The sequence below is a fragment of the Mustela putorius genome, unplaced genomic scaffold (genome assembly GCF_011764305.1).
Source record: "Mustela putorius furo isolate JIRA1106 unplaced genomic scaffold, ASM1176430v1.1 tig00000430_pilon_pilon_pilon, whole genome shotgun sequence".
NCBI lineage: Eukaryota > Metazoa > Chordata > Mammalia > Carnivora > Mustelidae > Mustela > Mustela putorius.
This window is the reverse complement of record NW_025421377.1, coordinates 24933634-24961471: the sequence shown is the minus strand read 5'-3', so window position 1 is coordinate 24961471 and position 27838 is coordinate 24933634. Positions and strand designations below refer to the sequence as shown.

The window sequence follows — 27838 nt, the reverse complement described above, 5'->3', positions numbered from 1 at the left end:
AAGAGAGAAGGCAGCTGCGTCATCTTTATAAGGTCGATCTGTAACTCAGGAGGGCTTTGATATACCAAACTAGTAAGCTAAAGTGGGTTCTGTCTTCTTCCCACTTTTCCTGACTGTATCATGCTTACCTGTTTCCATCCCTAAGAGAGCTATACTGCAAATGAAAACCCCCGGAGCTTACAAAAATATCTTACCAGTGTCTTCAATGTTCTGGTCTTTCTCACCTAAGTTATAAGAAGAAACTTATCCGTTTTAATGATAAAACAAAATAACGGAGAATTACTATAGTTACAGCAAACTATTCCCAGATACTAGAATCATAAAGAACCTCTTGGTACATCCAATAAACTAGAGCTACTAAATTTAAGTGTCAGCCAGAATCTAAATGCACCACATTGGGCTGGAACCTTCCAGAGGCTCCCCTTTGGCCCCCTTTCTTAAAAAAATCATCACACAGAGAAAGTCTCCTGGGGTCTCAATGAGGTAGAAAAACGTCCGTCTTGAAGACTGAGCTGAGGTCCCTGTGAAACGACCAGTAAAACCTGCGTCTGCAATGAGCCAGTAAGAAGTGAGGCCATGCAAGTCCTCGGGCTCATGCGAAGCTTCACAAAATGCTTCCCCTCGGAACAGGAAGGATCTTCCAAATATCATACTTGAGGAAAAGCCAGATGCTTTTCTCTCTTCAGTGAAGAAAAACTTGTTATAGCTATAGGGGCCAAACACATAATAAGGAACTTAAATGCAAAAAAGTGATTTGAGTCATATCAACAGAAGTGGAAACTTAGTGGGGAAGCATCCAACCACCCAGACATCTTATTTAGCCAAATGATAACAAATATCAGCATATTTGACAGATGAAAATGAGCAGCTTTTCTCCTGTCATCTGGATGCGTGGTGCCACACAGGCTAACCTCAGTGACGCATACACAGCTCTCCGTAAGAGGCCCGCAGGCCTGTCAAGAGCGACTGGCCCTTCGGGTCCTACCAACCTTACTCCCCGGAATGTTTCTGTATTATTCAGATCTCCGGAGACCCAACCTTCCATTTACAAGAAGCTAAGTTTCCCCCAGAATAAATTCTTTTCTTCCCTTCTCTTATTTCTCAAGTTACACTTTCCTATCTGCAAAGTACTCTTTCCTAAGCTAAGAAGTGAATTTGCTAAACAGGAAAGAGCTAGTAAATAGTAAACATCCATGTAAGGATTATTAAAAAAAAAAAAAAAAACATTAGAGCCCACTTACCTGGGCTGTAGAGATAGATGGGGAGATGATGTTCTGAAATACAGACATTTTTCATTACCCAGTACTATGCTCAGATGTAAATAAATGTCAGATTCAGTCTATTTTAAATGCTTATTAATAAAAAAGATTTAAGTTGGCTTCTAAAAATATAGTAATATGAGAAATTCAAAATTTCAATCTCAAAAACAAATGGGTTTGGATTTATTTTAATTACATGAAGAATTCACAGAAAAACTAGCCAGGAACACAGCTAGAAACAGACCTTTATTCCCAAATATTTTAACAAGGATATCTTCAAAAGGATCCACCCAAAGCATGCATTAGCCTAAAGTACTTTCTGGAACCTTTGGTTCAAATCTCTTGGGCTTATCTGATAAAGCTCCTCCCTCCTAGAATTCCCGATTATCCTCCCAAATCTTTCCCACGGTCCTCTACGGAAGATTGTTTTGGTTCCCTCCTCCTATCCCCATGCCCAGGAAGGTGAGACAGACCCATTCCCATTCCGTCCTGTCTCCCCTCTTCAGCTATACGTACTCAATTCCTCCCCTTTTTAGTCTCCCAAATGTTATTTCCTAAGATGTCAACATACGGGAATATGTATCTGGCCCTGTGCAAAGGAATCACGCAGAGGCTTTCAGAAGTCCTTCAGCACCTACAAGGACAGGCTAGGGTGACAGTGGCACGGTCCCTGCCCACCCAAGGTGAATGCAGTGTCCCCAAGAATGGCCACAGGCACGGCATGGGGTGGAGAGCAGGCAACAGAGGCTCGTGGGCCCTCCGCCTGACGAGACGGGGGCAGTGGCGGCGGTGGTGGCAGCACACAGCTCAGCCCTGAGAAGCTGAGGCAGCAGCAGGACAGCGTGGTGGTGCGGCTCTGACCCACACCCGGGAGAAGTAACATTCCCCTTACAGAGGAAGTATTTTAACAGTGTATCTTACCTGTGTTCTCCACACAATTTTCCGTTTTTAGTCCTGAAACATGAAGATAAAGCTTTATTAGTTAGACACATTCTGCCCTAGTAAAGATTTCAAATTGGTCTTAGAGCTACTGGTAACCTCTGTGTCAGCTTTAATCTATCAGATCCGTAATTTGGCGGGATATGAAATGAGGAACAACTACATTTTTGTGCTCACATTACAGCCCTCAAAGAGCAGTGTGATCTTTGATAAAACATCTACCATTTCTGGAATTCAGCTTCCTTATCTGCATCTTTTACTGGGAGTTTGCTTCAAATAGCCTCCAAATGCCCATCCAAGGCTAACACTTTGATTCTATTCATGATTAGTCGGCAAACGTTAGGAAAAAATTTATATGTCTGTTCAATCAATCTTCTCTTCAGATACTAAATGTCCTCAACAGAAAATCTATCCTTCCACTATGATTTTTTTTTTTTTTTTTTAAGAGAGAATGGGCGCGTGCATGCACAAGAGCAGGAGACGAGGCAGAGAGAGGATCTTAGGCAGACTCCACATCCATCCAGCACTGAGCGCGACGAGGGCTCCATCTCCTACCCTGAGATCCTGACCTGAGCCTGAATCAGGAGTCAGACGCTTACCCGACTGAGCCACCCAGGTGCCCCTGGGACAATTCCTATTCATTGGAGAAAAAGAATCGCAATCAGATCTTCAATATCCTTGGATATAGAAAGAAAGATCCTTCACGTTCACATAAAGAAAACACATTGGTCTATCCCCGAACATTGATCTGTGGTCTGTTCCAGAGCACTGATTTATATAGTAAGGAAATCCACAGTTTATGGAAAGCAAGAATACGGCATAATATGGCCTCTACCACTGTATCTTTATAAGGCCCCAGACCCTGTTGCTAAGTCTAGGGCCTTATACAAAAATCACCAGCGCTTCGGGACTGCTCTGAGGCATGGCGCGCAGGGACAGCGCCGCCTGCCCCGCAGCCATGAAGGCCCGGACTCCCGCGGGAGGGTGTTCAGATTTGGTGCCAGCAGGGGCCACGAGGGCTTCCCAGGATGCTGAGAAGGCCCAGGGCTCTGTGGTCTCCTCTCCAGGTCTGGCTGACTCAGTGACCCAATCTGGATATTCAGCTACCTGAGGATGAATCTCTCCATGTAAAATGGGGGAATCCCTAAGAGCTCTGTCTTCACTATGAGAGATGCGCTTCTCAGCAATCTGCTCTCAAATCCTGTTCCGTGTGTGGAGTCTGAACCAAGAATCTCGGGGACTTGGTCCAGTTTCCACGGTCCAGGAAATGGTACGGATCCGTTAGAATTTGGATGGTCCCTGAGGCTAACCTCAGGTGTTTAGCTAAGCTAGAAAAAAAAAAAAAAAAAAAAGGGCCAGAGACCAATACAAAACATTGCATTAGCAGGAGATCAGAGAGCGCAAGTCTCACCCAGAGGGCTGCGCTGACGTAAGGTAAAGGCAAGGGGAGGTGCGACTAAGAAACCATCGGTGTAATAGAGAGATTCACCCAGGAGATGAGACACTGGGGGATTTTAGAGCCTTTAGCTTTCATCTGTACCATAAATTAGAGTGGGTTTCTCAAAGTGTAGCCTTCTAATCACATACTTCATAATCACGTGGGTGTTTACCGAAGTTGCAAATTTCTGGGCCCTAGCCAGGACTACTGATAGAGGATTTCTAGGGGTGATGCCTTGTAATGTGCATTTTAAAAAGGATTCCAAGTGATTTTTTTAATGCATCAAATTTTCAAAAAAATATTTTATTTGTTTGCCAGAGAGAGAGAGAGAAGAGTGAGCGAGCATGCGCACAAGCAGGGGGAGCAGCAGAGATAGGGAGAAGCAGACGCCCCTCTCCGCAAAGAGCCTGATGCAGGACTCGATCTCAGGACCTGGGATCCTGACCTAGGCTAAGGCAGATGTTTAACCGACTAAGCCACCCAGGCGTCCCTACGCACCACATTTTTGAGAGCCTTGTCACTAGTAGAGGACGGATCTCCTTTAATGTTTAACACGGATCCATTTCCTCAAGACAGCCTTTCTGCTCCCTACTTGACTTTGCATTTAATTTTTCATTAGTGTTTCAGCAGCAGAAAGTAAACTATCTTGCTTTTCTAAAGAAGTAACAGGGCTACAATGGAGGACACGGATCCAAAAATAAACAGGAGAAGGCAGAAATATAATATATAAGGAAAGAAAGAAGAGAATATAAGCACAGATTTGGTAGGTATAAAAAAAACCAAGAAATTACTATGACTAGCTTTAGGCCAATAAGCTTGAAAAAGAAGAAAAGTGCCTAGAAAAGCAGACTTTACCAAAAATAGCTCAAGAATAAGTAAAAAACTCGAATGACATTATAACCATGGAATAGCTTGAATTTTTTCCACAAAAGTATTACCAAGATAATTTGATTTTTACAGAGTCCTAAAGAGCAGGTAGCTAGCTGCACAGAGAGCTCTGGAGATCAAGTACAGAGCACAATACTGATCAGCTTACACATGCGAGGAAACTTCGGGAGGCCAGGAAAAGAACCCACAGAAATAAGAGTCGGGACTGTTCCCACCAGTCACACTGGAAAACCTTCTAAGTTGTCATTTTAGCATCGAGCTCTACAGTAGGAAGACTCAGAAACAGTCCAGACAAGAGTAAATAAAGTCCTCTCATGGGGTTCCTGATCTGCTTCAGATCCTATGAAATTACAGATGTCTGTGACCAAGCTCACAGCTGGTTGGAATTTCCAGCAACAAGACTAAGGCGGGTTTGTTGCCCTCTGGGTTTCCGCACACAAGCACTGCCTTCCTTTGCAGGGCCGCTACTGCCAGCCTAGCCCTGCAAGAAAAGTCCGGACTCTCCGACACGCTATCTTACCACGCAATGGATTCTCTCTCAAGTCCCACAGGATAAAACCCTGGAAGTTCCATCACATGGAAATCTGACTTCCAATTAAGAGCCAAGCCAGGCTGCTTAAGCCTTTACCACTTTCACAAACAGGTGCCTGTAGTTTCCAAACAGTGGCCGAAATTCACAGGGCTCCCAAGGGATATTTTAAAATTGTAGGACAAGTACAGATATACGTGGTATCTGTCAGACACGGCATGAACTACTAGCTCGAGGTATAATGCAGTTTCAGAGTTATACCATGCTACATTCTGTTTGATGATATCATGTATTTGCAAGGCTGAGTTTTCAGCAACTGTGATTAAAAAAGCAAACAAATTTTTTTTTTAAAAAAAGCAAATATATGTGAAAATTGATGTGGATCAGCAAATAAGGTGGTATCTAATCTGATCCAAGGTCTGAGAAGCTGTGCAGTGTCTAATAGGCACATACATATCCCATTAGCAAGTTATTGTGGCTAAGAATAAAATAATATATTTTTTAATTTTTGTGTATTACTTTCTCAAAGTTACTAAGATGTCCATAATACTTACATGAACATACTACTGAGTTTTTTTACTTCACTTAATAAATGGAGCTTTCAGGTATTTTTTTAGCCTTTGGACATACTTAGGACACCACTAGGGACACCATGAACCAAGAAAATCTGAGAGCCTCCGCATGAGACACCACAAAAGCTTACTTACTTTACCCAAACTAGTAGCTCAATGGGGGGCTTTCCCTACGAGACTTCACACCAGGAAAGACAGCGAATTCTCTAACGAAAGAGCCCGCCCAGGTGGGGTAAATTCGACGGAATGCTGCATTCGTCCACTGTAGCAGTAACTGGTCCACTGCCTTGGATGTTCTGGCGAGGAGGGAGCAGAACTTCAAATGTGATCCTGGCAGGGGTCCTCGCACCACCTTGGGACAGACTGACCTCTACGAGTGGCAACACTAACGCTCCAAGGCTGTATGACCGGGCCACTGAGACACGGAGAGCTGCACTACTGAAGACAAAGCCATGTGCAGCCCCTCCCTGTGGAAACAAACGGAGCAAACCCAGCTCATCGCCAGTCTTTACGCTACACACTGACCTGCTCGCGTGCACTGACTGCGTCTCAAGAAAGGCATCTGGAGTCTCGCCTGACAAATCCAGCCTGTGTGGCCACGGTCTCTACTACATACAGCTTCTGGCTCTACAAGCAAAGGATTGGGACTTCCAATAACACATTCTGTCAGCCTCCCCAGTAAAGATGTCTGCAGGGCTGCCTGGGCCGGCTGTCTTCTGCTATTTAGAAGTCAACCTTCAACCACGCTAACCTCTCTTGGCTGAGTTCCCAACACCAAGGAATTAGGAGTTAAAAAAATGAGGTGCACTGGGGGACTAGTACACTCGCCTCCTTTTTGTAGGGGTACTTGTTCTGACCTCAGCGGATGGACATTTATGGAAAACATGCTTTACTTCAGTACATGAATATATATTCCATATAAGCCCAGCAAACAAATAGGTCATATTGATTAGATCAAAACACCAGTATGTGAAACTGTGGGCTGACACTGAGCGGTTCTGTAGCTAGTCTCCTTTGCCAGAGAGGCCACTGTGGAACTCATCATTATGGGAAAAGGAGAGCCAGTCTGGATCCTTCCCAAGAGGAAGCGACACTATGTAATGGGTTGGGATTACCGTAGGCAGCTTCTGACACGGTTCCCAATGACCCTGCCTCCTGGTATTCACACCCTTATATAACCCTCTCCTCTTGACAGTGGACTGCACTCGTGACTTGCTTCTAGCAAATGGAATACAGCACAGGTGATGAGATGTTACTTCCGTGATTAGGTTGCAAAGACTGACTTACTGGCGCTCTTCCTTGCTCTCTCTTCCTTGTTCTGATGAGGCAAGCTCCCCTGCTGTGAGATACTCTGTGGAGAGGCCCATGTCGCTGGGAATAAGGGAGGCCTCTGGTCCACAGCCATGAAGAACTGAGGCCTTAGTCAACAAGCTACAAGGAACCACATCCACCCACCAATCATGTGAGTGAGCTGCGAAGTAGATCTTTCCCAGTCGAGTCTTATGATGACTGTGGCCTCATGAGATGGCAAGATCCCAAAAGACTCAGCTACATTACACCCAGGTTCCTGACCCAAGGTAACTGTGAAATAAAAAATGTTTTAAGCCACTAAATTCTGGAGTAATTTGTTATGCAGTGAAAGATAACTAACGGAGGTGTAAGGGTCAGTTTTATTTATGTCAGATGTCTAGTTACCCAGTTTGACTGTTACCCAGTCAAACACTGACCTAGCTGCTGCCTGGCAAGTGTTCTGTAGGTGTGGTAAGAGTCACCTTAGTCAGGGAGCTAGCCAAGACCCCAGGTGGCCTGATTCAATCAACTTAAAGGCCTTCAGAGACTGAGACTTCCCAGGAGAAGACATCCTGCCTGGAGACAGCAGCCTCAGCTCGCCCCGAAGTTCCAGCCTGCCCTTCCTGACAGCCTGCCCTACAGCTTTCAGACTTGCCTTGCTAGCCCCCATAACCACATAAGCCAATTCCCTGCAGTTAGTGACTTAATACATACATTTCCTATATATTTTCTATGGATTCTGATTCTCTGGGTGAATCCTGATGGATTCATAGGGATGAACAAGTCTGGCGGATGAAAGTCTGGAGAAGCTGATGGTTAAGAGCTCTTGTTTGCTATAAATACAGATAAACAGTCTGAACGGCCTTCCAAATTGCTCTAGGTGTTGACTCACACTGTGAATTTTCCTGGGGATGACTAGGTCACGTCCTATCTGGCCTGTCTACATGAGATCTTACTAATATCCCAGTACCAGCCAATCTCAGACAGCAGCAACAAAACTTCACTGCTCCCAGAGAAAGCGAATAAAGACTGTTAGAACCAATGAAGATATTTATGTTTAATGAGCCCTCAAGAGTTAGACGTGGGTTTACAAAAACTAAATCTCTAAATCTTCTTTCGCCCTGTAAATCTACCTTCTTTTCCCTTTTGATGGCTTAGCAGAGAGCTGGCTCAACAGGTCTGAGTAAGAGTAACAAAATCGACTAATACCAGCCACTGGAGTCCAGGGGCTCTTCCTTTCCAACATGGCCAAGTTTCCAGCCGGAGAACCTTGCCATTCCCTGCCATGACTGCTAATATGCAGAAACATTTACAGGTACGCAGCCTGGCCCCTCTCTATAGAAACACTGGCCAAAATGCCAGATGACCTATGCCCAGCTTGCTCAGTAAAATGACGGGAGTTCAAAATATGGTGTGTATACTCTACGACTTCATTCTCCAGTAACACCTGACATTGTGTCTGCACTATAAGGTCCAGGGAAGCCCAAAGCTATGGCCTTCTACCAGGTATTAGAATTCATCTACAGTCTTCCCAAGCTATGTACAGTTTTCCAAATGGGGTCTTTCTTAAAAGTAGAGAACATAGCCTGAAGACACCACTGACATTTCACCTTTAATCCAGCTTTCTAGGAAAGCAGTACAGCAGGTCAGCCTGCAGTAATTTCCCCGCGAGGAAGGAGACAGGGTTTTGCTGCCATTTACTCACAGTTCTCTCACATATTCTTGGATTAAGACCAAGATGAGTATTTTTGACCATCAGGAAACTGTATTCTTTAATGGGACACTGGTGTTTTCTCCAGTTCCTAACCAAAGGACTTATTTTTTCAGGTAAAAACTTAGTGCGGGTATTTACAAAAATTATGTATGTTGGAAATCATAAGTAAGTTTAAAACGATTAACACAGGTCTGCGTTAGCACTAAATTTGGTGTAATTTTTTTATCCCCTTTAGAAACAACATCTAGAGTTATATTCAGTCACAATGGAACAAAGTTTTGATTATATCCTCTGGCTTGAGGTTTTAAGTACTGGCTTAAGTTTTTAAGTTTGAGTACTGAGAACAGCCGAGCTTTAACTACTTCCATTTCTGGCCCTGCGATCCCAGCAGCGGTCTCCAGATGGCAGCAGAGGACACTGGGTAGATTACAGTTTGGGATTAAATGAACGCAACGGCAGTGCAGCGGTCTGTCAGGACTCCCCATACAGTGCTTGTGAGCAGCCGCAAAGGTCTCCGCTTGCTGCTGGTTCGGACGTTCACTTGCTGGGACGGCCTCTGCCGACTGTGGCCTCGGCCACGCTGTGGCATACCACGGCCGCGTGCACACTCCTTCCTCCCTCATGGAGGCCCCGCTCATTCTCAATCAACCTGATGGCTCCACCCCTTTTGATCACAGCAATCCCACTCATGAACAACTCTGTGGGTTCCACCGCCCCCTTCTGTCCACCAACCAGTGACCAATTTGGCCTCTGTCTACTGCCGCCGGGGCTCCCGTATACCCAGCGCCTGCCTCCACAATGGCATCTGGCTGACTGCACCAGCAGCACCAGAGCGGAAGGATTTTGCCAGCCTGCAACTGGCTTCCTGGCTGTGATGTGTTAGTTTAGTTGAACAGGTTCTGGGGTGGGTGGTGGGGTCCTGATTTGTACTGTTCCATGATTTCCATGGTAAAGCTCTCAGCCACGGCCAATTTCAAGCTGTTCTGCTGTGCGAGGAACCGGGTAGAAATGCGTGACCTCAGTCAGCTTCTTTTAACTGGCAGGAGTCAGCTCTAACTGGCTTAGGTGTGGGTCAGCTCCACTATATGGCTGGTGAGGGGAACGGGCACTTTTCCTCTTAATACAATTTACTAGCTTCAGTCTTCAGCTGTCCTCTCAACGTGAAAAGTTAGTCTCATTCACTTGCGACTCAGGTCCGGACAGGGGCGAGGGAAATGAAGTGCCTATGAGTGGAAAGTTTAAAAAGGCACTCACTCTTAGAATCATGCAAATTTGCAGATGGTACAAGTGTAGGACCTAAAAGTAAGGGCCTTTCTTAAGTTTTGTGCCCCAGGCATCTCAAAGGCCCCAACACTCCTGCCGCGAAATCTCAAGTAGGTCAGCCCCACCCTGCACGGTATCTCGCCAGCACTTTCCTACCCGCTCTCTTTTAATCCCACAGTGCCTTGGCCACAAGCAGTCAAGGTCTAAAAGTCTATCCACTTCTGAGGCCCTACTGCGATACCCGCCCTGCTTGACCAGGAGCCCTGGTTTTGGGTTCCGCTAGACAGCCACACTCACAAGACCCCAAAGGCTTGCCTCTCTCACTTGTTTACTCGGTTTTGCAGAAGAGCGCAAGGCAAGAAGCACAGCACAGTGTTCAGCAGCAGGGCGGAGTCAGATATGGCCCTTCGGTGCAAGTCCTCACAGCAATCCAGGCCTGTTCTCCCAAAATGACGGCTCAGGTACAGGGGACAAGCTTCTACAGGGGGTGCAGGAACCATCCTAGATCGTAGCCCCATGCCACCACGTGAGGACAGCATCTCTCATGCTGGTCCGTGAATGTAGTTCAGGACTCAGCAAGAAAAAACACGAGCGTTACGTCACACCACCTTCAGGAATGCCCAGAGCTCTGGCTTCCCCCGGGCATTTGTAGTTTATTCACAACTCTCCCAGCTCAGATGCACTTTACCAGTGAAGGGCTGTGTTTGCCATTACGCAGTGTTCTGTGGTTACGCAGCTGTCACTTCACCTTCAGTAGATTACAGAGAAACTGCGTCAGAAGATCAACGGGGGGGGGGGGGGGCACCTGACTGAGGTCATGATCTCAGGGTCCTGGGATCAAGCCATGCATCAGGCTCTCTGCTCGGCGGGGAACCTGCTTCCCCCTCTCTCTCTCTGTCTGCCTCTCTGCCTACTTGTGGTCTCTCTCTCTCTCTCTGTCAAACAAACAAATAAAATCTTTAAAAAAATAAAAAGATCAATGGGAGGCCATTTTTACAGGAGGAAGGAGAAAGGGTTTTATTAACCTTTCGCTTCTAGACACTAAGCCAGAACAACATAAAATCTCAGAATGTTGGGAGCAAGGAAAAATTCTAATACCATCCAAAGGAAAAAACAAGGTCTCCTTCAAAGTTTCAGTAATTAGAATGGCTTCACACTTTTCAACAGCAGCACCAGAAACCAGAAGACAATGAAGGAGTATCCCCAAAATTCCAAGGAAAATGATTTCCAAAAGAGAAATACAAATCTATGCAAACTATTGTTCAAGCTTACAGGTAGATTTTTCAGACATGCAAAGTCTTAAAAATTTCCCTCAATGTCCCTTTTTCTCAGAAAACTTCTGGAGAACACAAACCCTTGACAAAGAAGGGTTGTTTCTGACTCAAGAAAGAGCAGAAAATCCAAGGTACAGGGGATTCTTCACAGGGAAGAAACAAAAGAAAGTCTCTACAGCTATGAGGAGAAATTTTAGGATATTCAGCAGGCCTAAAGAGTACATGATAGATTAGTGTGATGGCGGGAATCCAGAAGGAATATATTTAAAAAGAGAGAGAGAGAATCGGATATGTTTGAATGTACTAAGTAGAGATTTATATTTTGAAAGAGTTGGAGTGAAGTACTGAAGGGATATAAAAAACTAAAGAAACAGAAAAAATCATCTAAATAATAATCTAGGATAAAAAAGGTATTTAAAAAGGTACCAGTCTAGGGGTGCTTGGGGGGCCCACTCAGTTAAGCACCTGCCTTTGGCTCAGATCATGATCTGAGCCCGCATGGGGCTCCCTGCTCAGTGGGGGAGACTGCTTCTCCCTCTCCCTCTGCCATTTCCCCCTGCTGGTGCTCTCTCTCTCAAATTAAAAAAAAATAAAATCTTAAATAAACAAATAAATGAATAAGTAAATAAAAAGGCACCAGTCTTTCTGACGCCAGGAGGCTGGGAAAGGAGAAATGCACGAACAGAGAGGAGGAGTGCCGGGTGGCTATCAGATACATTTGGTTTACTGACATGACAGCAACTCCCAAGTCCCTTCTCCTTGCCTCCCTATACTAGAGAGGTTGGAAAAGCTAATTTCCTCTCTTCCGAGCTTTTCTTCAAATTATGCATTATCAGGTAGGTGTTCTGGTCAATGACATATAATGAGAAATCGACTAGCAATTTCTGGGAAAGCTTTTACTTTCCTGATTAAATAGGCAGATTTAGCTGCCATCCCTCTTCCCTTTCTGTCTCGAACCCGGCTCGATGCCTACAGCTACAACAGTCACACTGCAAACATGAATCAATAAACCCAACAGGTTAAGACTGGTGCAACAGAAATACAAAAGAGTCTGAGTTACTGATGATGTAATTGATGAGGTTTAAAAATTTTTAAATCAAGAAATAACATGCTGAAGCATATCGTTAAAACTTTAGCTTAGGGGCAGCTCGGTAGCTCCGTTGGTTTGGCATCTGCCATCGGCTCAGGTCATAATCGCAGGGCCCTGGGACCGAGCCTCGCTCAGCTCCCCTGGGTGGTGGGAAGTCTGCTTCTCACTCTCCTCCACCTCTCACCTTGCCTGTGCTCTCACTCTCATATAAGGAAATAAAATCTTTTTTTTTTTTTTTAATTTTAGCTGAAAAATTAAAAATGCATGCCACTGAGGAGTGAAAATTGGAGATCGGGAGCAATGGGGCAGGAGTTGCTCTTCTTCATTGTAAGCCTTACAAGCAGGGTTATGGGCCAGGTACTTCTTCGTCACGGGGTGCTGTTCTAAGCATTACTGTTTGGCAGTGTCCTTGGCCTCTACACATTAGCTGCTACTAGTAGCAACTTGGGATGACTGTGACATTTAAAAATTCCAGTTATTACCAAATGACCCCAGGGCAAAACTGCCCCAGTTGAGAACCATTGCCTTATAGTGTTTTATTTCTGTAACCTTCCAGAGGGCTACAATGTATTATTTTGATAAAATTAAAATGGGGGGGGGGGGGGACTAGTGATCTGAAAGGAGCCAGGGACCATCAATGTCACTTTTCCTCTCAAACAACTGTCAGTTTCTTTCCTGACCTCTCCCTGGGTCTCAGAGTCCCGCTCCTTCCCTACCAGACAAGCACAGGCAGAACCGAGACACTCACCGCCTAGGAAAGCACACTCGTAATGGCTGCAGGTCTTGTTGGTGCTTCGAAGGATAAGGTTGTTGCTGGTCCCATCCTGTGACACATGAAAAATCTCATTCAGGGGTATTAGAACAATTCTCTCACTTTCTTTATCAAAAAAATGTTCAATGGCAATTGCAAAGCACGTGCGGATGGTTAACAGAACGTGCTGGTCGTCGGCAGCTTGAGGCCTGGCGGAATACGCCAGCGTGAAACGGCCGAGCCTGGCCTGGCTGGGCCCTCCGGCCGCGAAGGAGACATCCTGGCTTATACTATAGACCGCAGCTTTGTAACTGTCCTCGCAAGGTCTTCTCAGCAACTGCAGCGCTCTTGTCAGATAAAAATGAAAAGCTTTGAACTGGAAGTCGTAGACATAATCTTTCCGAGACAGGCCGGCCGTCTTCACAGCTTCGCTGAACATGCGGTAGAAGGGAGTCCGCGCTAGAGCTTCGGCAGCGAACGCCGTCAGCGCTATTCCGTGGGTATCTTTAAAACTCGTCGGGACGGGGATGCGCGTCTTCTGGGCTTCCCATTTGGCTTCTGCATTTTCCCACACATCCTTCAAGAGCTGATGGCTTGCTTTTTCCTCCTTGAGCAACTGGGGAACATACTTGACTTCCATTCTGTCAGCGCATTTTAGGTACTCATCATCAAATGCATTATCCGCCATGTCTAACGTTTCAGCCTTCACCTTCAAAAGAAAAGGAAAAGGAAATTAATGCTCTTGAGATGAGATATTTGGTGTATATCATTTTCTCTCCCTTACTGTTCCCATACCCTTATGCCCTGCTAGAATCTCTCTCTTACTTAGAACAACTTCGGACATGATATATATATATTTGGAATGATTTTTATACAGGAATTATATTCCGCTATTACTGATAACTTTTCTTAGCTGTGATCTCTTTGTATCAAAAAGTAAATGTTAGCAATGAGAAGTGTGGGAATGATTACGTCTGTAATTCATTCATCTGAACTTCATGGTGCAAAGAATAAGTGTGAAATTAAAGAAACGGGTGGCAGCCCTGGCTTTGAACAATATTCTTAGCTAGATTTTCTCCACCCCTTAAGACTGCCGAATGATTTTGAAATACCACCTGTGAAAGACTGTACATGGTAAATACATAATGGTAAATATTATTCATTTTCCTTTGAGGACTCCCCCACATGGGTTGGGTAGAACTGATCTGCACCTTGCTCCAATGATAAGCAATGACACAGGGGTCTTTCTTTCTTTCGAGCATGTAAACAGGCAGGGTGGGGAGGGGCACAGGGAGAGGGAGAGAATTTTAAGCAGTTTCCACCCTCAGCGGCACAAAGCCCCACCCATGCAGGGCTGAATCTCATAACCCTAAGATCATGACCTGAGCCAAAATCAAGAATCAGATGCTTACTACTGGGTATTTACCCCAAAGATACAAATGTAGTCATCCGAAGGGGCACCTGTACCCCAATGTATATAGCAGCAATGTCCCCAACAGCCAACTATGGAAAGAGCCCAGATGTTGGATAAAGAAGATGCAGTGTATACACACACACACACACACACACACACAACAATGGAATTTCATACAGTCATCAAAAATGAAAATCTTGCCTTTTGCAATGATGTGGATGGAACTAGAGGGTATTATGTTAATCATAATAAGTAAGTCAATCAGAGAAAGACATTTATTATATAATCTCACCGATATGCGGAATTTAAGAAACAAGGCAGAGGATCGTAGGGGAAGAGAGGAAAAAATGAAACAAGATGAAACTGGAGAGGAAGACAAACCATAAGAGACTCTTAATCTCAGGGAACCAACTGAGGGCTGCTGGAGCGGAGGGAGGGCGCGAGGGATGGGGAGGCGGGGCGATGGACGCTGGGACAGTATGTGTTGTGGCGAGCACTGTGCCTTGTGTAAGACTGATGAATCACAGACCTGGACCCCTGAAACAAATAATACATTATATGTTAATTAAAACCAAAAGGAATCAGATGCTTAACTGACTGAACCACCCACGTGTCCCAGTGATGCACGTCTAAAAACCAGAGCACTCCTGGGAAGAGGAAAAAAGCTTTCTTCCTCTACAACCATAAGCTCTAAGGGTGATACTGGCTTGGGGCAGCCAATAGTCATCCTTCGTAGTTCCATCAAGAATCCTGTCTGTAAATAAAGCCAACAAAGGAAGGCTTACAAAAAGAAGAGAAATGAGGCCCTGATGACATGAGTCAAGGCCCTGAGTTTAGCTGTACCTGAATACTGTATTCTACCTGGGTCCTAAGAATCAAGATTCCCTATTTACTTGAGCTTGAATTGTGTTTCTGTCACACACAAATAAAACAAAAGCCTAATGTACCTTTAAATGATACCTGTAACATAGTAAGTGGGGTTGTATAATATAATTAGCACTAGCTTGGAGCCAGACAAATCCAGGCTTAGATTCCATAACTAGATACCATTTAGATATGTGAAAGTTACTTTTTACATTTCTGAGCTTCAATTTTCTAAATTGAAAATGAGGATAAAGGAAATAATATCTTAATTGCAGAACTGTTGTAAAAAACTAATGATAAAATGAATATAAGCAAAGCCCTTACCTACATTGCCTACCACCTATTAAGCCTTCAACACACTGGGGTTATTTTCATTATTTCATGATAGGAATATACATATTATACCGGAAGATCCTCAAGGGCAGGATCTGTGTCACATTTGCCTTTAGAATTCCAAGCTTCCAGCATAGTAACTAGCAAAATATTCAAGTGAACTAAATTAATAAAGAATAGCTGGAAGAAAGGCAGGCAGAGACGACCCCTCCCACCCCGGCCCCCAAGATAGACCATCCTTAAAAGAATTTTACACCACCCAGGAAAGAGCCCCTTCCCACATGATAGATAGATGACAAAGTTTGATTGGGTGACAGGGACAGGGAGGGTTAATCAGATTAAAACAGCCTGCCAACAAGCCCATCAAACCCCTAGACATAGAAACTCCCAGGCCAACCCTCTCGGGTCCTCTGCCTCTTCAGGAGCTTTGTACTATCACTTCGCGGTCACCCAATAAACTTTGCTTTGCCACCCACCACTCTTCATGGGGTCTACCTCTTCATTCTTCGAAGTGGTGTGACCAAAAACTGAGGGCACTAAAGAAAAAGAAATCCTGCAAAATAAAAACCTATACTCTGGCCTATAGATCAAAACACAGGACAAGAAAATCTGCCCAGGGACGCCACTTAAGGGTTTCTACAAATAAAAGAACAATGCCCTCATCATCTTCCCTTTCCACTATTCTATATTTGTAATAGTACATTGGTGGCATAAGCTGCAACCCAAGCAGGAGACCGCAGCTAACAACTTTATAAAGGCCCTTGTCAGGAGCTCTTAAGGTTGCAGCTTCCACATGAATGACTTTTATTTAATTATTTTTTTACTCACAAATAATTCTTGAAAAGTGTGTGTACGAGGGTGTGAAAGTATGTATGCCAGGGGTGAGGGGAGGGAGAAGGGAGAAAGAGGGAGAGAATCAACCCAAGAAAGCAAAATAAATATCCCAGGCTATCTATCTGCTTCCTACTATCTCTTTTCTCCCCCTCACAGAGCAGCTTCTCGAAAGAAACATCTACCCCTGCCATCTCTGCTGCATTTCCACTCATTCCCACTCATATCTCAGTCCTCTTCAGTGGGCTTCCCACCCCATTCCTCCGCCCAAACAGCTCTTGCTTTTAGATTCTTTTGAAGACCCAACATACTCTATCAGCCATTAAATGTTGGGAATTGCTCAAGGCTACTTATTTTTTAACTCTCAACTCTACCCTTGGGCAATTATATACACGCGCATGGTGTCAGTTCTCATCTACATACCTCTGACCTGTCCCTGTGAGTACAGACGCATACTACCACCTGCCCACCTGGTAACTCCACCTGAACTGCACAAAGACCCCCCAACTGTCAATAGTCAAGAGCAAACTCATCTTACCCCCTACAACCACCACCACCTGGTGCTACACAGACTCATCTTTCATTTTTGCGTTTTCCTATGTATCTTCTTCTCAGTCACCCTCTGTGGCCACTCCATCACTAAGACCTAACAAACTTCCCCCAGGTGTCGTCTGTATGCCAAGCATTAAGTGTTCCTATATATTAATGAGCTCAGTTAATCTTCATGGCAACCCTGTGCAGCAGATACTATTAGTCCCTTTTTAAGGATGAGCAAACTAAGACAGATCAAGTAACTAGTCTGAAATTGAGATATGAAGCCACACCATCTGGCCCCATAGTCTGTCCTCTTAAACAAATGTCCTGTTTCCAATGAAAAAGACCACTGATAATTACGCAGCACTTTCAGAAGGCTTTAATTTTCTCCTAACACCTGTTATAAAGGTTGGGCAGACAATTCATAAAATCATTTTACAAATGAAGAAACTGGGCCAGCATCAGAAACTGTCTTTATTACCAGCCACAGAATATTCTACTGGGGAAGTCATTGAGTTTCCTGAAGTGGGAATCTGAGCTCTAAGAGATTAAGTCACTACCATCTCCTAGCCAAGAAATGCATTTCGTCTGCAGCACAGAACGTACCATGGTGTGTCTTGGGCACTGATACTGATTCATCTTCAAGACTTCAATATAAGACATCACACCCTGAAACCACCTCCCACATTCCTCACATCATATCCGAGTCACATCATATCAGAGTCATATCCTATCCTATCCTGCCCAGTATGTTCCTGTCTTTTCCTATGCCTCTAACCAGTCTCCACAGGTCTAATTTTAGACATTAAGTCTTTCTGGCCCAAAGCCACAGTTGATTGTGTGTTCTGTACAGTGAGTGCCTTGAGCAGTGAAAAAGTTCACAAATGCCACCACCATTCAGGGACAACTGACCGGACATTAAGGGACATGTCCAAAAGGCTAGGTGAACACGCTGGTTATATTTTCTTCCTATGTTTCTATCCACTGAAACAAAACCACAAACTAATGAAATTTAATTAGCAAAAAGTTAATACAAAAATATTACCAAAAAATGTGGAAATGACCTAAATGCTAATGAAAAGAAATTGGTTAAACAAATTATGGAACATTCACAGAACATACATGAAAATTATATTACAAAAGAATGTTAAAAATGCATAGCAAAACCACAGAGAGATACCACTGCACACCCATTAGAATGGCTATAATCATAAAGGGGAAAGAAGAAGGAAAATCCATGTTGGCAGAGATGTAGAGTACCTGAACCCTCATACATTGCTGGGGAATATAAAATGGTGCAGCCACTGTGGAAAACATAAAGTAACTATATGACCTAGCAATTCTATTCATACGTATACACCCAGGAAAACTGAAGACATGTTCACATAAAAATCTGTATATGAAAGTTCAAAGCAGGATTATTCACCCCTAAGAGCCTTTAAAAAGTGAGTGAGAACCGAAATGCTCATCAGTTGATAAAGGGATAGGGGTGCCTGGCTGGCTCAGTCGGTTAAGTGCCCACCCTTCAGCTCAGGTCCTCATCTCAGGCTCCCTACTCGTGGGGAGTCTGCTTCCTCCCTCTCTCTGTCCCTCCCCACACTCCCACTCATGCTCTCTTTCTCTCTCAAATAAAATCTTAAAAAGTTAATAAATGGATAATCAAAATGTGGCATAACCATACAATAGAATATTATTCAGCTTTAAAAAGTAATGAAGTACTAGTATATGCTACAACATGAATGAACCTTAAAAACAAAACACTAAGTGAAAGAAGCCACATAAAGGGCCAGATGCTGTATGACTGCATTCCGGTGAGATATCCAGAATACGCAAATCTACAGAAACAGAAAACAGTAGCGGCTGTCAACGCACGTAGGGAAGAGGGAATTGGGACTGACTGCTGCTGGTAGCTACAGGGCCTTCTTTTGGGGGTGATGGGAATGTTCTGTAAAGAGATAGAAAAGATGGGAATATTCTGTAAAGAGACAGTGGTGATGCTTGTACAACACAGTGTATTTATGTTTATGATTTAAGGATTTTATTTATTTGACAGAGAGAGATCACAAGTAAACAGGAAGAGAGAAGGGGGAAGCGGGCTCCCCGCTGAGCAGAGAGCCCAATGCGGGGCTCCATCCCAGGACCCCAAGATCATGACCTGAGCTGAAGGCAGAGGCTCAACCTCAACTGAGCCATCCAGGTGCCCCTATAGATACTCATCTTAATTAATTCACATAAATTTATATTTATGAAAACCACTGAATTATGTACTTTAAGATGGTGGGATTTTTATGGTATGTAAATTATACCTCAATTTAAAAAATCATACTGTAGTACAGACAACAGAATACACAATGATTCTAATGACAAGGGATCAGAATATTAAATTCAAAAACAAAATTTTAAGAACTTAACATATCTTAAAGAAGGCACTTCAACTTCCCCCTCTGTATCTCTTCCTGCCTCTCTGCCTACTTGTGATCTCTGTCTGCCAGATAAATAAATAAAATCTTCCAAAAAAAAAAAAAAAAGAAGGCATTTCAAAGCAGTGGAAAATATTCAGTAGTGATGTGTCAGTTAACATCGTGGGGAAGGAATCAAATGAGATAGCTCGCTCATATCTTACATAAAAATATGTTACAGAACGTTTAAAGATTCAACTACAAAAAATAAAACCATAAAAGTTTTATCAGAAAAAAAGAACACCGGGTGTGAGAAAATGGTCATTATACAGTTCAATAAAACATATAAACCAAACACTGCAGCGTCATCTTATTTGGACAATATACGTATTTTAAGAATACTTAATGATGTAGACATACAGTACAGTAGTAACTTAAAAAGCAAAATAAGGGGCGTCTGGGTGGCTCAGTGGGTTAAAGCCTCTGCCTTCGGCTCAGGTCGTGATCCCACAGTGCTGGGATTGAGCCCCTCGTTGGGCTCTCTGCTCGGCAGGGAGCCTGCTTCCTCCTCTCTCTCTGCCTGCCTCTCTGCCTACTTGTGATCCCTGTCTGTCAAATAAATAAATAAAATCTTTTAAAAAAGCAAAATAAAATAATACTTTGTACAGTATGAGCCCATTGTTCTAAATTACAAACACACACACAGAAAAAAGCCAAGAAAACTATACACCAACAGATTAAGAATCTTTCCTTGTAAGTGGAGGGATTAAGGATGATTTTTACTTTCTTCTGTTTGCTTAATTTTAATTTTTTCAACTTTCTACAGTTATTATGTATCTAATGTATAAAATGAAAAGATAAAAGCTACTTGTAAAAAACTAATTTACCTATTCTATCTATTCTAGCCACTCTCATATCCAACATCAACCCACACAAATTCCTCAGGCAACATTATATCAAGAGTTCCCATTCCAATGACTACATACTTCCCATTCCCAACATTACCTGGAAAATGTCCATTAGAATCAGAGCTGCCAGCAGCATGGTGACCATATCAAAACGTCTTGCCTTCATTTTTCTCTTCTAAATTAAAATGAAGAAATTCCAATTTAGCAGACTTAATAAAGAGGTTTAGGAAAGGAGAACAGGTTGACACGCTGTATGCATTTCATTCAGGGTGAGAGTAGGCACGAGGATGCTCAGGAAGTGATCATCAGTTAATTTCCAATGGCTGAAAGGGCCATGAGGTTCTGTCTGGTGGCCTAACTCCCTCATTCTACAGAGAGGGAAACACCAAAGCTCAGAGAACTTCAGAAATTTGCTCAAGATTAAATCTGTCCATTTCCATTCTCTTCCAGCCATGTTTTCTCTCTCACCTTAGACAGTCACTGGAAGTCATATTTTCTTCCTATCTCTGAATTTCCCCCCAGCATACACTTCAGACTGGTGGTTTCGTAGCTCCCAGTTTCCAAAAATTCCCCAGTAGTTCTGGCCCGTGCACAGCATCCACGCTTCTCTTCTCTGCAAACTGAGGGACACCCGTGTGGGTAGGATACTGGGAATGAGGAGACTCGTAATGGTACTCACTGGAGGGCTACCCAAGGGGGCCTCCTTGCCCCAAATACTCAAGATTCAAGAGAAGCCCAAGGACAAAACAAGTGTCTTGCATAAATTTCTGATGGCAAGAATGAAAATAAGGAAAAATTAAGTAGGCAGCAATTCTAACAAGATTAAACAACTCTTTTGGTCGAATGCCCAATACTTGTCCCATTATTTAGGAAAATGAAAGGGGTAAACAGGAGCGTGAAAGGCCCTCAGGAGCTGAAGCTCTCCCACTGCCATTACCCGATTCAATTCAGTGCTGGTTCCTTCCACATACCTACAACAAAGCTGACACTACTGGAACTGAACTGAGCGCTCGACTTCATCCTGCGAAGGACCCTATTCTGGCACGTACAAGCGGGAGTAAACAGCATAGGGAGCCCTCTCCTTGGCCTCACGTTCCCGTCTTTACTCAGGCACAGCTTCTTTCGCTAGAGATACTAAAATATACTACCAAAATGCCATTTTTGTGTTGAACTTCACTTTCTCAAAAAGATCTGAAATATAATACTTTACAGGGGCACCTGGGGGGGCTCAGTCGGTTAAGTGTTTGCCTTCTGCTCAGGTCAGGATCCCAGGGTCCTGGGATCAAGCCCTACCTCAGGCTCCCTCCTCAGCTGGGAACCTGCTTCTCCCTCCCTCTTTGCCTCTCCCCCAGCCTGGGCCTTCTCACTCTCTCTCTTAACTAAATAAGTAAAATCATATATATATATATATATATATATATATATATATATATAAAACTTGACGGATAACCGTCACAAGGCAGTATGTGCGAAGCAAGCTCTGATCAGGGTTTTCCGAAAAATCCATTACTTCTGTAGTCTGAGTGTAAATAAGTCAAAATGTTTACCTGGCTTTTCTGCCTGCGGAGGAGGTTTAAATGATGCTAGGTCTCAGGCTGTTTCCCCACTCTGTCAGTTGTGGTAAGAGTGTCTTCAGGACGGGAGGTTGTTGACAGTGAGAGCTGAGAAGGGAATGCTTTTCTTTTTATAAACACCCCCAGCGTAGCTTGGCAGTGGCACATTACCCCATTTGTGTTCTGCTATTTATATCTGGCCCCCACACTATCCTTTGGAATCACTGCTGTTAACACATGAAATCTCCCAGAGGCTTGTAAAGCCACAGCAATGCCCTCTAACCACACAGCATGCCCAGTTCCGAGCCCTGTTGTAGGCTTCTTGGAGAGCGATCACCTTCTACTCTGGACCCTTGAACTCTGAGATGTCAAACTAAAGCAAAGGATAAAATCCGAACTCGATGGCTCACGTAACTAATGGAACTTGCGGCGTTCATCGCTGGCAACGATGATGGCTATCGCCATTTACTCAACCAGCTTACTGTTTCTCAGGTAAGAGCGCCAGCTGCTGGGGTACACAAGCAAGTAAAATGAAGAATAAAAAGCACTCACAATCTGAAAAAACAGATTAATATTCATACTTAACCAAAATATATGTTCAAAAGCCAAGTGAGTTTTAGAAAAAGTCAGTGAGAACACTAAGGGAAGGATTTAGTAACTTGCGACTCTGGTCCCCAACTGAGTAAGTACACAGTAAGTAAATATACAGACTGCTGAGGAACACTTGGGAGTTCACAGACTGTGGATAAAAAACTGTGAAATGTCCTAGGAAATTTGTGCATCTATATCAAAATACATTAATATAATGTATTAGATAGTGCATGATGTGTAACAGCCCCAAACTGGAAAACATCCAGATGCCTAACACAACAGCAGAATGGATACATTGTTATATTCATACAATGGAATTTTGTGTGGCTAGAGAATAACCATATATAAGAAATGTGGATAAATCTTAACAAAATATTTTCCAGCAGAAGAAGAGACCCAAACATGTATATACTGTATGATTTAATTGGGATAAGGAATAAAATCAAACAAAACCCATCTATAACATCGGAATCAGAATACTGGTGGCTCTGAGTAGTAAGCGGACCCGGAAGAGGAACAAGGAGAGCATGTGGGAAGCCAGTTAAGTTCTGGTGTGGTTCTGGGTGTTGATTACATTGACACACTCAGTTGTGAATATATTCACCAAGCTATACGCTTATGTGTATTTTCCTCTGTATGTGTGCATATGTACATATATTATTATACAACTAAACATTTAAGTACTAAAGTGCACCCATTTTTATAAAACCCACCTCTCAGCCTTCAAAGCCTCTAACTTCTTCTTACCCCATGGCTAGGTAGTTTAAAATACAACTTAATACACTAAATAGACTCTGAGCAATAGCATCATTAAAAAAAAAAAAAAAGTTTGGTCCAAAAGGAAAAAGAGGGTTTGCACATGTCTTCAGGCATTACTGACCTTCTTTTAAGTTGCAAGCACGTGAGCTTTCAGGAGAGGGATTTTCCTGTCTTTGGCACTAAACCCTACCAGATGTGTCTGTATATCACACAAAAGATGGGAGTCCATGAAAAAGCATGTAACAGGCACTGCATGAAGCTCAAGGCAAGTCTGGCCTTCCTTCTTCCCAATATGCTTTTGCTCCATTCCTGTTTTATTTCACTTTTAAACTTTTTTAAAATCGAAGTATAATTAACATATAAAACATATTAGATTTAGATGTATAACATGTTTTTATACTTGTGTATACTGCAAAATAATCAGCATAATAAGCCTAGTATTAATGTCTGTCACCATATAATTACAAATTTTTGTGTGTGCAGTAACTTTTAAGACTTACTCTCTTAATTTTCAAATATGCAGTATAGCAGTATTACCTACAATTATCATGTTATACATTATATCGCCATGACATTTATTTTACAACTGAAAATTAGTACCTTTTTACTTCCTTCACCATTTTCATCCACTTTCCCAATACCCAATATGGCAACCACCAATCTCTTCTCTATATCCATGAGCTTAGTTTTTTTTTGTTTTTTTTTTTTGCTTTTTAGATTCCACATATAAATGAGATCATGTGATGTTTCTGTCTTAGGCTTATCACATTTTAGCATGCTGTTCTCAAGGTCCATCTCTGTTCTCACAAATGGATGGGCAGTATTTTATTCTTTTTTATGGCTGATAATATTCCATTCTATTTATACATGTGTATATATGTGTGTGCATATACATATATCTATACACAAACACATTTTCTTTATCAATTCAACCATTGATGGACACTCAGGTTGTTTCTCTACCTTGGTTATTGTAAATAATGCTGTAATGACATAGGGGTGATACATGCTTTTTCACATTAGTGTTTTGTTTTCTCTTCATATAAATAAATACCCAAACATGAAATTGCTGGATCATATTTTTTCCTTAATGGCTATTCCAATATATACTACCACAAGCAGTGCACAATATTCCCCTTTTCCACATCCTTGTCAACACTTGGTATTTTTCCCCTCACAGTCCTACCCCTTTGTTCTTTTTGATAACAGCCATCCTTCTAACAGATGTACTGTGATAGCCCACTGTGGTTTTTACTTGAATTTCCCTGATTAGTGACTTTGAAGATCTTTTCATATACCCACTGGCCTTCTATAGGTCTTCTTTGGAAAAATGTCTATTCAGAGCATCTGTTTATTTTTTTAACTGGATTTTTTTTTTTTTTTGCTATTGTCTGAGTTCTTCATATATTTTGGATACTAACCCCTTATCAGATATATGATTTGCAAATATCTTCTCCCATTCAGTAGGTTGCCTTTTCATCTTGTTACTGGTTTTTTGTTTGATAGAGACCCAATTTTTTATTTTTACTTTTATTGCCTTTGCTTTTGGTGTCAAATCCAAAAACTACTGCCAATTAACGATGCCAAGGAACTTACTCCCTATGTTTCCTCCCACAGATTTTATGGTTTCATGTTTTACCTTCAAGTCTTTAATCCATTTTGAGGGAATTTTTGTAAATGGTCCAGTTTTCCCAACACCATTTATTAGAGACTGTCCTTTGCCTATTGTATATTCTTTGTGCCTTTTCCTAAATTAATTTACCATATATGTATGGGTTTATTTCTGGGATCTCTTCTGTTCCACTGATCTGTGCGTCTGGTTTTTTTTCCTTTTGTTTTTAACTTTTTTTCATAAAGATTTATTTATTCATTTGAGAGAGAGAGCAAGTGAGAGAACAAGCAGGGGGAAGGGTAGAGGAAGAGGGAGAATCAGACTCCCTGCTGAGCAGGGTTCCCAATGCAGGGCTCAATTCCAGGACCCCAGGATTATGACCTGAGCTAAATAAAGGTGGTCACTTAAATGACAGAGCCACTCAGGTGCCCCAGAAGATGTTGTTTTTAAAAGTAGGCTCCATGCCCAGCATGGAGCCCAATGTGGGGTTAGAATTCATGACCCCGAGATCAAGTCCTGAGCTGAGATCAAGAGCTGGATGCTCAAATGACTGAGCCACCCAGGTGCTCCTGTGTGTCTATTTTATGCCGATATCATACTAATTTGATTACTCTGGTTTTGTAATATAGTCTGAAATCAGGGGGCCTGATGCTTTGTTCTTCTTTCTCAAGATTGCTTAGGATATCTGCGTTCTTTTGTGGTTCTACACAAATTTCAAAATTGCTTGTTCTATTTCTGTGAAAAAAAAATGCCTTTGGAATCTTGATAAAGGTTGCATTAAATCTATAGATTGCTATGGGTACTATGAACATTTTAACAATCTGATCTAATCCATAAGCATGGAATATCATCCCATTTATTTTTGTCTCCTTGTATTTCTTTCATCAATGCCATACTTCTCAGTATGTTAGTCTTTCTCCTCCTTGGTTAATTCCTAGTATTTTGCTCATTTTAATGCAACTGAAAATGGAGGTTATTTTCTTAATTTTTCTTAAGATTTATTTATTTCAGAGAGAAAGGGACCATGCATGAAAGTGGGGGGAAAGGCAGAGGGAGAGGAGAGAGAGAGAGAGAATCACAAGCCAACTCCTCACTGAGTCTGGAGCCCAATGTGGGGCTCGATCTCACAACCCTGAAATCATGACCAGAGCCAAAAATCAAGAGTTGGATGCTTAACCAACTGAGCCATCCAGGTGCCCCCTTAATTTCTCTGATAGTTTGTTATTGGTATATAGAAATGCAACATATTTCTCTGTATATTGACTCTGAAGGACTTTTTTAAATAAAGATTTTATTTATTTGACAGACAGAGATCACAAGTAGGCAGAGAGGCAGGAAGAGAGGGGGGGGGGCTTGATCCCAGGACCCTGGGATCATGACCTGAGCCGAAGGCAGAGACTTTAACCCACTGAGCCACCTAGGTGACCTTGAAGGACATTTTTTAAGAGAGAGAGAGGGAGCCCAAGCAGGGTAGGGGGGCAATGGGAGAGGGAGAGAAATCCTTGAGAAGATTCCCCTCTTAGCACACATGCCAACTTGGGGTTCAATTCCAGGACCCTGAGATTATCACCTGAGCCGAAATCAAGAGCTAGATGCTTAACCAACAGAGCCACCTAGGCAACCCTCTGTATATTGACTCTGTATCCTGCAATTTTACTGAACTTACTAGTCTTAACAGTTTTTTGGTGCAATCTTTAAGGTTTTCTATATACAAAATACTATGTCATCTCAAGAGTGACAATTTTCATTCTTTCTCTACAATCTGGATGACTTTTATCTTTTTCTTGCCTAATTGCTGTGGCCACGACTTCAACACTATGTTGAATAAAAGTGGCAAGAGCAGGCATCCTTGGGGCTCCTGGGTGGCTCAGTTGGTTATACAACTGACTCTTGGTTTCAGCTCAAGTCATGATCTCAGGGTCCTGGAATCCAGCCTCACAGTGGGCTCCACACTCAGTGGGGAGTCTGCTTTTCTCCCTCTCCTTCTCCCCATCCCCCATTCATGCACAGTCTCTCTCTCAAATAAATGAATAAATCTTAAAAAAAAAAAAAAAAGGAGAGTGCACATCCTTGTCTTTTTCCTAATCTTAGAGAAAAAGTTTCCACTTAACCCCACTGGGTTGTAATGTCAGCTGTGGGCTTTTCATAAATGGCCTTCATTATGTTGAGGATGTTCCCTCTATACCACATTATTGCAAGTTTTTATTATAAATGGATATTGAATTTTGTCATATACTTTTTATGCTTCTATTTAAATGATCATGTGATTTTCTCACTTCATTTTATTAATGTGGTATATCACACTGATTGATTTGTAAATGCTGAATCATCCTTGCATCCTTGGAATAAATTCCACTTGATCACAGGGTAGGATCCTGTTAATGTATTGTTGAATTCGGCTTGCTAATATTTGATGAGGAGTTTTGCATTTATGTTCATTAGGGATATTGGTCTGCCATTTTCTTCTTTTCTTGTGTTTTTTTTTTTTTTAAGATTTATTTATTTATTTATTTGACAGAGAGAGAGATCACAAGTAGGCAGAGAGGAAGGCAGAGAGAGAGAGGAGGAAGCAGGCTCCCTGCTGAGCAGAGAGCCCGATGCGGGACTCGATCCCAGGACCCTGAGATCATGACCTGAGCCGAAGGTAGCGGCTTAACCCACTTAGCCACCCAGGCGCCCTCTTGTCTGGTTTTGATATCATGGTAATGCTGGCCTCATAAATTGAGTTTAGAATGTTCTTTTCACTTTTACTTTTTGAAGAATTTGAGAATGATTGGTGTTAATTCTTCTTTGACTGACAGAATTCATCAGGGCAGTTATTTGGTCCTGGAATTCTGTTGGGAGGTTTTAAATTACTGCTTCAATCTCCTTACCAGTAATCAATCTGTTCAGATTTTTCTCATCCTGATTCAGTTTGAAAAGTTTTTATGTTCCTAGGAATTTATCCATTTTTTTTCTAGGTGGTCCAATGTGTTAGCGTGTAATTGTTCATAGTCTCTTATGATCCTGTGTATCTCTGTAGTACCAGTTGTA

General features: G+C 42.6%; 1 protein-coding gene across 3 annotated transcripts in view; it reads right to left on the bottom strand.

The window, feature by feature from the left end:
* Positions 1 to 27838, bottom strand: part of ART3 (ADP-ribosyltransferase 3 (inactive)) — a 150961-nt gene that overhangs the window by 8986 nt on the left and 114137 nt on the right. Inside the window, exons 2-7 of one of the 3 annotated variants that reach the window (XM_045079892.1) lie at positions 21838 to 21951; positions 20388 to 20465; positions 13005 to 13716; positions 2181 to 2213; positions 1242 to 1274; positions 195 to 224 (exon numbers count right to left, since the gene is read on the bottom strand). In XM_045079892.1, the coding sequence (XP_044935827.1) occupies positions 195 to 224; positions 1242 to 1274; positions 2181 to 2213; positions 13005 to 13716; positions 20388 to 20456 (877 nt within the window). In that variant the 5' untranslated portion in view covers positions 20457 to 20465; positions 21838 to 21951. The remainder of the gene's footprint in view (positions 1 to 194; positions 225 to 1241; positions 1275 to 2180; positions 2214 to 13004; positions 13717 to 20387; positions 20466 to 21837; positions 21952 to 27838) is intronic. The other 2 variants (XM_045079893.1, XM_004766252.3) reach the window with 2 other exon arrangements.